At 35.3% G+C, this 12,821-nt stretch overlaps 1 protein-coding gene across 1 annotated transcript in view; it reads left to right on the top strand.

Moving 5' to 3' along the window:
* Nucleotides 1–3,848, top strand: part of atp1b3b (ATPase Na+/K+ transporting subunit beta 3b) — a 29,499-nt gene extending 25,651 nt beyond the window's left edge. The window contains exon 7 of the mRNA XM_084126752.1: nucleotides 2,886–3,848. Within this exon, the coding sequence (XP_083982878.1) occupies nucleotides 2,886–3,053 (168 nt within the window). The 3' untranslated portion in view covers nucleotides 3,054–3,848. The remainder of the gene's footprint in view (nucleotides 1–2,885) is intronic.
* The last annotated feature ends 8,973 nt before the right edge of the window (nucleotides 3,849–12,821 follow it).

Genomic DNA, 12,821 nt, shown 5'->3' with positions numbered 1-12,821 from the left:
CATGCATACAATATAAATATATTTGACATATTTAAAAAATATAATAAAATATAAATATAACTTTTAATGAATTTTATTATGAATGAAAATTAATGTATAGAAAATGTATACATCTTTCATATAAAATATTTAAAATACGTTTTAAAGTGTAATATATGAAAATATAGACGTATAAAAAATATGTAATATAAAATTTATTTTAAATGAACTGGTCTGATTGTGCCTTTTAATGGGAGATGTAAAAATAAGGGCTTGTTTTTTATGTATTAAACATAAAATATACATTAAAATATTCTTGTGTGTAAATGTGTATATATTTTTAAATATTATATGTATATTTTATATGTAGAAATGTATATAATTGTCATATTTATATATTATTTTAATTTTTAAATTAAAAAAAATATTCTTTGTATATTTGATATATAGAAAATATATAATCTATAATATAAAATGCATGTTTAAAAGTATTTAAATTTTAAAGTGTAATTTATAATATGTATATTCTATGTACAGAAAATATATAAAATAAATATATCTTTTTTTAATGATTGGTATTTTGATTGTGCTGTTAATGTGATGAGTCATTTTTAAGTATTAAACCCAAATATTTAAAAAAACAAAACAATGTATAGACGTTTTACACATGTATCAAACAAACATATAAGAATTTAGTCTATTTATTAGGATTAACCTCTTGAGATGTACAGTCTCATTTTCAAGGGGGCCAAACGCAACACAATCACAACGTAATAACAGAAACAAAACATAAAATACAATTATCAGTACATAAACAAACAACAAAACAAAAAACAATACTGAAAAATATTACACTACCAAGTTACCAGAATAGTCAATAATGAATGTACAACAAAATATAATGATCAGTGAATATAAGTGTAAATGAACATCAAGTATAAAACAATAAAAAAAAATAAAAAAACAAGATGACAAAGATTGTTTAAACGACTGAAATGATGTCCAGGATCTGTAATGTCTGCAGGTAAATTACTCCAGTAAATTTTTAAATATAAAGTGTTTTTTTGTGTGTGTGCATGAGGAACAAGGAAAAACGTCTGGGAAGAATGTCTAACTTGGTAGTTTAAAGAAAAAGGTACAAAGTATTGTTTTAGATGACTGGGATAATTAAAGTAATGATATAAACTGAAGCCGATGAATGTCTTCTCTGAGCATTGGAGTGCGTCACGCATTATACATTATACAGTGAGTAAAAAAAGAACATCCCAAAACGATTCTGCCAGAGATTATTATACGCTGTGTTAAGTGAAACGAGATCTAATTTTGATGCTGTTTTTTTTTCTTCCTCTTTATTTATTTATAAAGGGCCCATGTACAATTTTTTTTACATAAATATTCCCATTTCATGCATTGTACCGGATTTAGCCAAAGGCAAATTTTCATCCGTGGTCCCCAGGCAGGTCAACAAACACTAGCAGAAAATTACACAGACAATACCTATGTGTTCACATACAATAAAAACATGCATTCACACACATAATATCAGGGCAAAAAAAAATCTCAATGTTTACAGTTTTTGATTTAAAAACAAAAAAACAAACATTTTACTTCAATTTAAAAAGACCAAGAGCTTTATACACCCTTTTATATCCTCTGGTAGGGCATCCCACTGATTAGCTTTCACTGCGAAAGACGAGAGTCCAAATGCAGAACGATGAAAGGGGACCAGACAATTACTCAGACAATTACTCAGACAATTACTCAGACAATTACTCAGACAATTACTCAGACAATTACTCAGACAATTACTCAGACAATTACTCAGACAATTACTCAGACAATTACTCAGACAATTACTCAGACAATTACTCAGACAATTACTCAGACAATTACTCAGACAATTACTCAGACAATTACTCAGACAATTACTCAGACAATTACTCAGAGTTTTCAGAGCGAAAATGAACAAAAAGTCACATAATACAGAAGGAGCCAAGCCATTTAAGATTTTATAAACATACACAAACTTGAAAATAGTCTAAAATTGTCAAAGTTCAAAAAAAGTTTCTCTGATCCTACAATAATGAAAAAGTGTTTTTTTTTATTTTTATTTTTTTATCTAAAATGTTTAATGTCTGTTTATATAGGGATTTTAAGGGTTTAATCACAGTTTCACCAGCTTGACCCCAACATGTCAGACAGTAAGCCATGTGAGGGGAGAAAGGATTGTAGTATGCACGCATAAAAGTCTTAGCTACATCATGCATTGTCTAATTTATCTAAAATTTGCCAAGTTATATTTAATATTCCTCACCATTTTCTTTACATGTTTTTTAAAACTGAGATTTGAGTCCAATATTATGCCAAGATAATTGAACTCATTAACTATTTTATCTTTTCCCCATTAATAAACATCAGATTAAACATTTGTTTTTGAGAAAAATTCCTTTTGTTTTACAGTACTAATGTTCAAGCTAAGACATGATTGTTCCAGCCACTGTGTGATCCTTTCTGTAGCAGCTTTCAACTTCTCAGCTGCTAACTCTGCTGTTCTCGCATGTGTGAAAATAACCGTATCGTCAGCATACATTTGTGCTTGTATCCCTTCACACTGTTGCGGGAGATCATTAATATACAGACTGAATTTAATTTTTTTCTACGAAAGATTGATGTAAAATACTAATTCCAAAGTTGACTTTGTGTAAAACATGATTATGTGATTTGGTTCAATCAAGACATACACCAAGATATTTAATAGTATCTTTACATGATCGAACACAAGAACAAGTTCTGGATTTTGTTCAAGTTCTAGGAAAGTCAAAAATCATAATATAGGTAATCATAACCATATTTAATTATTGCCGAGTTTCTTACCATATTTCTCCAATTTGTGTGGTCTCCACCAGGCGAGCTACGTCCAGCCCGTCGTAGCCGTGAAGCTTCTGCTGACTGAGGAAGACTACAACTCTGAGCTCCTCATCGAGTGCAAGGTGGAGGGATCGGACCTGATCAACAACGACGAGCGCGACAAGTTCATGGGCCGGGTCACCTTCCGGGTCAACGTGTCCAAGTAGCCTGGACCAATCCCCGGAGACGCACGATGTCAGTTCCTCTCACTCAAACCCGGTCCCTTCTCATGTTTATCACGTACACCCCGTCCCCTATGTGGCGTCCTGCGAGTTTAAATCAGGGTCGTACTGCGAATGCTCGTCTAGGGTCCGGTTTAAAACTCGTCCTGGATTACAGTGTAGTTCGATGCATGCAGACCTTCTCTGGCCCTGCGTCAGGGTTGGGAAAGTGTGCGGATGTGTGACGTTATTTAAGGTTTTAGGACTTATTTCTCATCAGAACCACCCTTTTATCCAAAAACACCCCACTGGAAATGAAATGCAAAGGTAGAAAAAACAAGTCACATTGATTCTCCTCCGATGCCTCCCCGTAAGAGAGAACCTAGTGTCATCGTGTAGTAAGTATAGGGACCTGTAAATAGATGCATCAACACATGATGTGCTCCCCTCATAGTACTGTTTAGCCTGCCGTGTGTGTGTGTGTGATGTGAAGCCTCTATGTACATATTTAATGGATTTTAAACACTTTTTCCTCTGTCATTGCTCTCACTTTGTCTGACTGCTGTAAGAAATCAAGAGTATGAAATTATATAATAGCTGTAATTTAAGATTATTGAGAAATTAAAAAAAATAAGGAGGGGGGATGGGGAGGGAAAACACCAAAAACAACATCTATATCAAACCCGTCCACCATCTGAGGGAAGTGATTTTTTTAAACCTCTGCAGAAACTGTTCTTTGTGCAGATGCCTTACGATCTGTATGAGTTTAAAAATCTTGAAATAAAAGTGATTTTAAACAAAGGTTTGTTTGGGCTGAATCGAGTGTTTTCTTCATCGAGCTGCTGAATAGTCCTACTTGTGGAAATTCATAACCGCAAATTAACTTCATGTATTTTTAACTTGAAAATAATTTGAAATGTTAAAATGCAAGTCAAGATGATAAAAGTTGTAAATTAATCCTGCTATCATTGAGTGAAAAAATATATAATTGAAAAAAAAGCCATTTTTGATTTTTAGGATTCTTTGAATAATAGAAAGTTACAAAATGATTATTCTTTTTTTATAATAGGTATTTACTGTCACTTGATCAAGTTAATGCGTCCTTGCAGAACAAAAGTATTTATTTCTTATATATACTCATACAGTAAATACATAGTGATAAAAACACTCTTACCAAAAAAAACTTTATCAACCCTATTATTATATAACCTATATATATAATATTACTGACCCTAAACTTGATCAGTAGTGTATAACTGCTCATAATTCATAAATATGAAATGTTAAAATGCAACATGAGATGGCAATCTTTTCAGAATAATCCTGCTACCAATCAGAAAACAGATTATTTGTCAATATGTACTCTTAAAAGTAATCGAAATAAATGACTTTAATGTTTAATCCTTTACAATTGTCATATAGTCTGATGTAGGCTATGGCTATCCATCACATAATTGGTTATTCAGTGAAGTGGTTTTCGTCATACAGTACATTATACCGTTTGTCGCACTAATATTTCTCCGTACCGCTTAAATTCAGACGAATTGGCCACAAATTTGCCAAAACGTAGAATAGTTACAAATTGCCATGAGACTGTAAAAAATTCTTACTGTCTGTCACCTGTTTAAATATGATAGTGACAGAAACGCGTTGTAATTCTGCCCTCTAGCGGCTGTCATGCGTATCACATGATTCTGTGAGAGAAGGGTTTTCTCAAAACAAAACGGGAATCGGGATTTTATACAGTGCATTGTAAAAGTATTCGTACCCCTTTATTTTTTTCACATCAAAGCAAAAACCAAACCATGAGGTACTGCCTGAAGAGCTCAGAGACGGGATTGTATCAAGACACCGATCTGGGGAAGACTACAAAAACATTCTGCTGCATTGAAGGTTCAGAAGCGTAGCCTCCAATGGAAGAGGACTGGAACATCTCTATGGAGAAGGGCCTTGGTCAGAGTGGTGACCAAGAAGCTGATGGTTACTCTGGTTGAGCTCCATGATCATATATGGAGATGGGAGAAATTTACTGAAATAAAGTGGCCAGACTCAAGCCTCTCCTCAGTGAAGATGCATGAAAACCCACTTAAGACCACGTGGTCTCAAGACAAAGACCACAAGATCTGTACAATATTTAGATCAAAGGGGTTCAAACAAACAGGCAGAAATGCATGAAACATTCAATGAATATAACTTATAGAAACAACAACAGTGGCATAAGCAAGATGTTACTGCTGGTAACATCATGAGAAAAGTTAGGCTAGGCTATGCACCACAACACTTTGTGACCTGACCTGACACTTATGCCACTATCTACAAGGTACAAACCTCCAGCATGTGACTGGTGTGTGTGTCGACACTTCAGAGAGTTAATGTCTGAATTCTTGTGTCTCTTCATTGGCTTTCAGGCCTCAAATCTGCCCTGCTCTTGATAACAGAAGCATTAACACTCAGGGTCAAGAGCAGAAATCGGGGCTTGAGAGAAGAAGTGGCATGATCAAGTGGCTGGAGAGTGTGTTGATAATGAGCTTTTCCCCTGCAGGAACCTGACCTCTGACCTGGAACCACTCTCAGTGGATTGCTCTCAGTGGATACTGTGAAGCTGCTTTGATACAATCTGTATTGTGAAAAGCGCTACACAAATATGCTTGATTTGATTTGATTTGATTTGATTGCTATGAGAAAGCTGGTCCTGCTCAGCACAGATGTAGAACCATCATGTGAACTCTTTCTTTAAGTTTTGGACCACAGTATGATGTGATAAACATTCATCACGACTCAGAAAGCTTTACCTGCCATTAGAGGAAAAACATCTGAACTAACAGTTGTTTGTTTCGTTAGGAACCATTGGGCCATCTGAACTGATTCCCAAAAGGGTCAGTTCCCCCCAAAATTAAAATGATGTCATTAATTACTCACCCTCGTGTCTTTTCGTTCATCTTCGGAACACAAATGGAGATCGTTTTGATAAACTGAGAGCTTTCTGTCCCTCCATTGACAGTCAAGGCAACTGCCACTTTGACCCTATACTTCAGTCGAGTCACAAAAAACACGTATAGGCTAAATCAGCGTCTTCACAGCAAGGGAAATGTTTGGAGGACTGTGTGTAGCACAGCTTGCCCTTTATATTGTACAACAGACCAATTAAATTAGGCAGAATAACTTTTTATATGTTTGATTGACTGTGTTTTATTTTGATAATGAGCAGTCTGCGATATGAAGCAACGCCAGAACTGATACTATGTTGTGTGAGAGCGCGATGCGCGAGCGCCATCACTTGGATTTGTTCCACTGCTGGGAAATAACTTAATACTCTGTTATTTATAGTCATACAGATAATATGACATCATTCGAAACAGTAAAATGTATATTTTTATTTGTTCAAAATGACTACAAAATATAATGTCATTGAAAAATAAAATAAAACAACATGATGCGCTGCTTTAGCACGTCTCGGTCTCTTTAGATCTTTCTTGCACTCACCAAAAATGAACCAAAATACAGAGATTAGCCTTCTTGGCGCGCCTACTTTTGAAAGTCAACATTTAGATTATTTAACGTTAAATGCATTATATATGCCTGAGTCACTTTGGAATAAATCACAGCGCGTTTCATGATAAAACGTGACTTAGCCTATACAGTCCAGAAAATAGGCTATAGGTTATAGCAAATTCAGATCAACTGCTGGTCTACAGAGAAAAAGCCCTTTCTAGGCTCTTCTGTTGTACCGAGCCATTCGTTAGTCTAGTTGTTTGATGAGAAAATTAAATGTTGCCTATAGTTGCAATATACGCGTTAAGTTTTGTAAGCTCCGTGCAACTGCTGCAGTGGACTATTATTACTAGAATATTAGAAATCTAATAGGCCTACTCAAGCTGTTTTCTCATTTTTCTACTCTTAATATTAAATAAAAAAAACGACTGATCGAAAGATACACGGATTCTCTTGAACCACCACCGCGTTTGCGGCAGAAAACTACTGCAGTGCAGCCAAAATGCTCTGTTCGACTTATCTGAGATCCTTTACTCTTCCCTGTGGATGACCTGTGACCTACTTTCTGTAAGATCTGAATTTTTGAGTTTGAATTTTTGAGATTGAATTTTAGAAAACTGAATTTGAAGTTCCGAATTTCTTCATCTTGAAAACTTGAATCTGTATTTTTTTAAACTGAATATTTGCAGTATAAGAATTCAGAACAAAAAAACTAGCTGTTTGAAAATACATGTCTATAAAATTCAGCCATAAAAACATTTCAGTTTGTTAAATTTCAAATGTTCAATATTCGTTTAAAAAAAAATCAAATTCAGAACTATTTAAACTACCACCTAAAATTCAATTTTGTTAGATTACACTTGCAAATAATTCAAATATACACAATTCAAATTCAAATCGTTTTGTCATATTATAAGCTCCATAATTTTGGTGATCAAAGATGAGTTTTAAGGGATACAACTATTGACTATGGCCATGGGAGACATTAACTTCAGACTGTCACGCCTGTCAGCTGGAGTGCCGACGATAGCCACCAGAGGGCACTCCTCCTGTCTCCTTGATCTTATAATGAACTGCATTTCCCATGATTCATTGCCTGGTAATGTTCTGATTCCTTCCACCTGTGTGTGATTATTTTGTAATCAAGTCTGCAACTCGAGTAGAAGACTTAACACAGACACTTTCATGACCCAGGGATTGAATTCTTTAAAAACAGATTCAAATTTATATAGGCCTATACTGAAGGACACATTCAAACTGTATTGGACCATGCATTCATAATTTATTTTTGCTACTTTTCAAGTAGGCCTACCTTTCATGTACACTTTTTATTGTTTACCATTGTTCCAGACACAGACTTTCAATTAAAAAATAATAAAATAAATAATAATAATAATACATTCCATCTCTTTCCATGCTCTCCACTTTCCTATCCTGTAAAGGCAAACTGTCAAAATGTGACACTTTCTTGAAGTCAAACATGTCCATAGTCAAAGTAGCTATGTTTCCATCCAAAGTTGCGAATTTAACTTATGCACAAAATTGGAATATCGCATAAAACATTTGCAAATAAAGCAGCGTTTCCTTCCAGCAGTTTTTTTGACCCAAAATGTGCCTAAAAATAGGTGGATGGAAATGATGATCTACACTTGTAGTTACTCTGTCAGAACACCTGTGTGAAACTGAGGAGATCTTCACATCCACTGAACTCACTGCTACACCAGTTGGTCAAATCTTATTAAATAAAATTTCTCAGACAATTTGACAATCTGCTCACAGCTCTCGGCTGGAAGCATAAGATACAATTTGAATGGCAGCCTAGAAGTGTGTCCAAGAAAGTATTGCTTTAGAGAGCAGCTTAAAAAAATATTAAAGCTACACTGTGTAATATTTTAAGTTGATTTTTAGCAAAAAACACTTTTAGCAAAAACCAACTAATCAAGTATTCTCGTAAGTGTATAATCTGCCATTTAGAATACATACAAGTGAGTCGCTCGAATGGCGGAAGCCATGTTGCGCCTCCATCTTGAAAATACATTAGCCAAAGAGGGACATACCTGGAAATTCAAGCTTCGCCTTTCGCGTTTTTACACTCAGTGGCACCGTGACGAATGCGAATGGGAGATTACTCGCGACTGCCGTCAGATTTGAAATAATACAGTCACCGTAGGAGTTAAAACGCCCTCGGAATGAGAGGGGCTAGAAAGTAATATTCAGTTGGTAGTCATATACAGTTTCACCGCTAGATGGGAGTAAATCCTACACAGTGTAGCTTTAAATGGCAGGATTTAAAGGAGTAGTTTACTTTCAAATGAAGCCCATGGTTTACTCGCACTCAAGCCATCCTAGGTGTGTATGACTTTCTTCTTTCAGACGAATACAATCAGAGTTATATTAATAAATATCCTGGCTCTTCCAAGCTTTATAATGGCAGTGGATTGCAACCAACAGATTGAAAACGTGCATCTATCCGTCATAAACGAACTCCACACAGCTCCGGGGGGTTAATAAAGGCATTCTGAAGCAAAACGATGAGTTTGTGCAAGTAAAATATTATACACGTCAATATTTGACACGCTACAAAGTAAAATTCTAGCTTCCGGCCAAACGGCCATACGCAGTCTCTACTGCCTAATGCACAACTTATTTAGTCAGAAGTAGCATAGTGCGTCATGGCGTAGCGTAAATATCAGCAGTACGTCCCATTACTTGCATAAGTTGCGTTTTACTCTTAAGTGGAATCCGTATGTTCGTTTGGCCGGAAGCTAGTTATTTTAATTTATAAAGTTTTAATTATTAATATTTTTCTTGCACAAACTCATTGTTTTGCTTCAGAATGCCTTTATTATCCTTACCCCCGAGCCGTGTGAAGTTCGTTTATGTCGGATAGATGCACGTTTTTGAGCTTCAATCTGTTGGTTGCAATCCACTGCCATTATAAAGCTTGGAAGAGCCAGGATATTTATTAATATAACTCTGATTGTATTCGTTTGAAAGAAGAAAGTCATATTCACCTAGGATGGCTTGAGGGTGAGTAAATCATGGGTTAATTTTCATTTTAAAGTGAACTACTCCTTTAATTTGACTGACATGCCAATATTAATTCAGGCATTACAACTCAAATTGGTTTGTTCAATCTGGTCATATACAGACGAAATAAAAAAAAGAATGAAACTGTTCATATTGACAGAAAAATAAGCAAACAGGAAGGCATTATTGATTCTTGAGGGCAAATTCTTTATATACCATGTTGGAAAGCACAGTGGGCCCTAAACCCGAATGAGGATTGGATTATTGGGTTTAGGGAAGGCCACGGTTAATGCTGCCATCACAACTCACCCGCAGTGGTTAGGAGTCTTTCTGGACTGTGAGAGAGGACATATCACTTTCTATGTGCAGACAGAAGGATAAGTTTGGATTTATCTTCTCGTATCAAGCTGAGCTGCAGGGCAAAGTGTCTGTTTGATGTGTGCTGGCATGACTATAGTACCTCCCTGCCACTATTACTTACTGAGAGCTTTAAGGCCTCCAACAGCACGGCCATTTACAGTTTAAGATCAAACCCGTTTGGTGCCTTCAATGCTATTGGTGCTGTCCTCTTTTCTGTTGATTTCAATGTAAAACACGCAAGACCTCCCCATTATAATTATGCAATCCCTTCTAATTAAATTAGTATCTTGCATGTTATGTAATAGTTGGCTTGGCATGCAGAATGACTGCCTTTGTTTAATGGGACTGTATAAGAAGCAATGAAGCTGATGCTGCGTTCATGCCATGCCGTAACTAATTACAAGATGACAACACGTGACGTTCTACATCGGACTCGGAATTATGCGATTCTAAAGCAACACTATCAATGGCAAAATGAATCTGCAGTGGTCAGGTGGCAGCGGTCACGGGGAACAAGGCGGAGGTCTCAGAAATGACCAGTTTACAAGTTATAATTACGATCCCTACAAAGATGAACGGGAACGTGGACGCACCTTTATTAGGAAATGAACATTTCTACATTTCTATATAGTAAAATCATGATGATTGTTCAAGCCATGATGGAACTTCTTTAAGCCCTGAGTTTACGAGTTGTCAGTGAGAAATGTGGCGGAATACCACAATACTTACAGGTATTTAGCAATGACATTGTCAGATTTTTTTTTTATTTGCAACAAAATCCTGCACAAAATAGCATTGTAATACACCAATGTATGTAACGATAAAGATAACAGTGGCTTCATAAATTAATTATTATGAAAGACACACCTGAAGAACATTCTTTCTTCATTTTCTAGAAGTAGAGTTTAAAGACCTTGCTGTATTTTTGTGTAGATAATTAAAGTACACCGCCATCTTGCTTCGCCGAAAGTGTCTTGAACGCACCTGACATCTTACGATTTCCTAACTCGTAAATACGAACTTCCCAGGACTTGAACGCAGCAATCTTATACAGTACAGTGCAGATATGATATCCCCCTTGCTGAGTACCATTTATAAAAGTGTTCACGTAATCAAGGACAAATAATGTTTACTTACAGTGGCCTTTTAACAGTTTCGCAAAGCTAGGAAGGAAAGCATAAAATACAACCTAGACTTTCTGAGTAAAATGTTAGCAGAGCTTGAGTGTGCAAAACTTCTGTGTTAGTGATTAGACTTTTCAACTGACTAATAATGAGAAAGTTAATCAACTGCACGATTTGTGGCATCACTCACAAAGAACAACGTTCTGACAAGTTACAAAGTTTGTTCAAACCCCTAACCCTACGTATGAGAGCTAGGCTAGTCTAAATGTAAATGTCCACATTAGCACAGCTCGCTCGTGATTTAGTTCACAAACAACTAGTCATTTGCAGCTCAAATGATTTTACCTTTATAAATAACAATAAAGTTAAATATAGTCAATAAAGTGAAATTTCTCTATAGGCCTAATTAAAATACTATATAAAATACTTAAAATATATATTATGTATAAGACTGCCCACGAGACAGTTGTCTTGGCAAAATCACTCATCTTCAGCTCATTGTGAGAGGTTGGTAATGTAACTCTTCTGGTTACCACAAGGTGGTGATGTATTAACAGTTAAATGAGAAGGACCCGAATGTAGGTGGTTATAGTGCACATTATTATTGAATAGAAACTGAAGCTTTATAGATTCATAATTCAAAAATTATTATATTGAGCTTCCTCCAGTTTGTTGAGATGGTTAACACAGAAAACGGAGCATCATGAAACCAACGCATTTGGATCAAAGCGTTTAAGGTGCCCTATATTGTGACAGGTGATTTCAGCATTAATGAATAAACAGGTGTTCTGTCTTGGTCTTTATGATGAAAGGCACCCGTATTTAATTTGCTAGACTAATTTACAACTCTTTCAGCCAGGTTTTCTTCCTCTTGAATAATAGATCTTTTAATACAAGAGCAGCTGAATAATTGACAGGACAGCAATTTGCTTGCCGAATGTTTTTGGTATTAAGCCAGTGCACAGATGTGTTTCACCTTCAAGTTATTTATAGGTGGACAAAATAATTTGAAGGTGTGATCTAGGGCAAAGCTTACGGTGTAACAACTAAAGGTGTTCGAATGTTCTATTGTATACCTTATTAAACTTTATGCCTAAAGCTCTTATGAAGGACCAATGCTTGTCTTAATAGTTTCCTTTCATCTTAATACAATTGAGACATTAATATAATATAACTAATAAAATGTTGAAATTCGCATGTAAATCAGGGATTTTCAAACAAAACACCTTGGTAATGAAACCGAAGAAAACAGAACATCACTGTTACTGTTTACAGACTTAACTTAAAATTTACAGTAATAAACCGTAATTCATTATCTGTTATAATGTGAATTTAACGTCCTATTGAAGTATTGATATCTGTTTTGTTTTATACCATTGTAATACACTGATAACCAACAATCACAGCAGTGATGAGAACCACATGATCAATCAAAGCTCATCACAAGCAGCTCTTCCACAAGAAATGTAATACTAATATAATAGAAGCTGCACAGTGTCATTCACACAAACATTAAACACCATCACGGTAACACACATGAAATTTAAAAAATGCAATAAACATTAATTTAACAACATTAAATGTAACATAAAACCCTAATGTACATAACTGATTAGAACAAACTAAGAAAACTATGAAGAAACAGTTATTTTAACAAGAATAGATCAAATGTGAAGTGTCACGCAGGGAATTGTGGGAATGTCAATTTACGGTTTTTCACTGTAAATTATACAATGAGTTGTTCTTTTTCACTTTCAAAAACTGTAAA

This window comes from Abramis brama (assembly GCF_963993115.1).
Source record: "Abramis brama genome assembly, chromosome: 10".
Taxonomy (NCBI): domain Eukaryota; kingdom Metazoa; phylum Chordata; class Actinopteri; order Cypriniformes; family Leuciscidae; genus Abramis; species Abramis brama.
Note: the sequence above shows the minus strand (reverse complement) of the source record. Positions and strands in the feature narration are given on the sequence as shown.